Below are 1,768 nucleotides of genomic sequence, written 5' to 3' on the forward strand. Positions count from 1 at the left end.
CAGTCCCTTCTGGTGCGTGCGTAGGAGAACGTCTCTTTTTCGACCGGTCACAAGAGAGAGAGAGAAAGAGAGAGGGAGTGCGTAAATCTGACGTTTCGTTATCATTCTTTGAATTGTCTTCGATGTTACGAGTTTCGATATACTTTGATCATCGTGTCGTCGCGCGTGATCGTTGATATTTATTGGTTATGTTCATCGCATCGCGTGTTTTCTTTCGCCGGTAGTGTTAGGAGTGCGATATAAACAGTGCGTTTTTCGAATCGTTTTTGTAAGTGTATCGGTTGTGTCGCGTGCTTTTCGATAATCTGTTCTCAAAAATTCGACGACAATAGTTTGAAAAATTGTTCCATTCGAGATTTGATAAAAAGAAGAATCGAAAAAGATAGAGGAGGACAGAAACGGACTATTTAACACGCTCCTAATAATAGCCAGTGCGCGTTCGTACGCGAGTATACTAAGCGCCTATAAATACACACCTACCACGGCCCGCGGAAACACGAGCCCGTGGATTTCACGGTGCAACCTGCCACGAAGAGATAGAAAAGACGCGAAGTCGAAGGGAAAAGAGGGAGGATAATCTTGAAGGAGGGCGCACCTGGCGCTCTAAGAGAAACTTGCCATAATCGGATCTAGTCGGAGGCAGTAACGCAAGATAATCGCGCAACACACGCGAGATGAGGAAACTATAGAAAAAGATAAACGTGCCAGAGAAAGAGAAAGAGAGAGACAGTGAATCGACCCACTGGCTGCTGGTTACATATCAGCCTCTGAAAGCAGATTAGAGAATAACCTGCAGCTGGAGTGTGAGATTTTATTATTCCACGGAGTGTATCCTTTCTTTTACTCTCGTAACACGAGAAACGTCTCGTTGGAATTCGTCGGCAGCCGAGCTTGCAGCAAGTCTACCAGCAGTAGACTAAAAATATCCCCTTCCTGCATATTCTGACGCGTTTATACCGTCACAAGTGTGGCGCGTTCTTCCTTTGTGTTGCTGTTATAAACTCTTCAACCCTCTGCTTTCTCTCTGTGCTCAAAAGTACACGACCACTTTACTCCACTGACTACGAGTCAATTTTGTCTGATCGAAGAAGAAAATCTCTATAACAATATAGTTTTTCCAACTATACATCTGGACGCTAGCGAACAACGTGTTCGTTCGTTGATTCGACTACGGTGAAAACGCACCGAGAGAAAGATGCCTCGCAGAAAATTATATGTGAAAGAGCATCGTGGATGACTATCGAAAGGTATGAAGATCGTTGATAAATTCATTACCGCCGGTGGCTCGTACGCAGCTGAATATCCGCCGTCGGAACGATTCTCGAAAGAATCAAGCTTCATCCGTCGGCTAAACGACCAGTGGGTCGCGGATTTTTCACAAGTGGTTAATAAAGAATATAATTCTATCGCGTGGTAAGGAAAACGAAAAAAGAATAAGAAAATAGTGAGTGAAACGAAGTGCACGGAAGAAAAGTGGTCCACGGTGGAGGGTGGAGGGAACGGTGTACAAGGGGTCGCCGTGGGCCCCGGAGATGATGCGATGATGGCCTACGGAGGAACCACCGGAAACGGAGGTGCAATGGGACCTTCTTCTGGTGGTACAGATGTTTTGGGCTCGACCGGTGATTATAGTCCACAAGGGACACCGACACCACTCACGGGACATACTGCCGGACCCGTTGAAGCAACTACCTACGGTCCTGGAACGGGACCAGCGAGTTATAGCCCCCAAGACAGTCCTGCGAGCTCTGCCGGCGGCGGTAGCGGT

General features: G+C 46.9%; 1 protein-coding gene across 4 annotated transcripts in view; it reads left to right on the forward strand.

Moving 5' to 3' along the window:
- The first annotated feature begins 6 nt into the window (after positions 1-6).
- Positions 7-1,768, forward strand: part of LOC102677739 (homeobox protein six1a-like) — a 32,246-nt gene continuing 30,484 nt past the window's right edge. For all 4 annotated transcript variants that reach the window (XM_006611300.2, XM_006611302.2, XM_006611301.2 and 1 more), the window contains exon 1: positions 7-1,768. In XM_006611300.2, coding sequence (XP_006611363.1) covers positions 1,541-1,768 — 228 coding nt within the window. In that variant the 5' untranslated portion in view covers positions 7-1,540.

This window comes from Apis dorsata, unplaced genomic scaffold (genome assembly GCF_000469605.1).
Source record: "Apis dorsata unplaced genomic scaffold, Apis dorsata 1.3 scaffold_87, whole genome shotgun sequence".
NCBI lineage: Eukaryota > Metazoa > Arthropoda > Insecta > Hymenoptera > Apidae > Apis > Apis dorsata.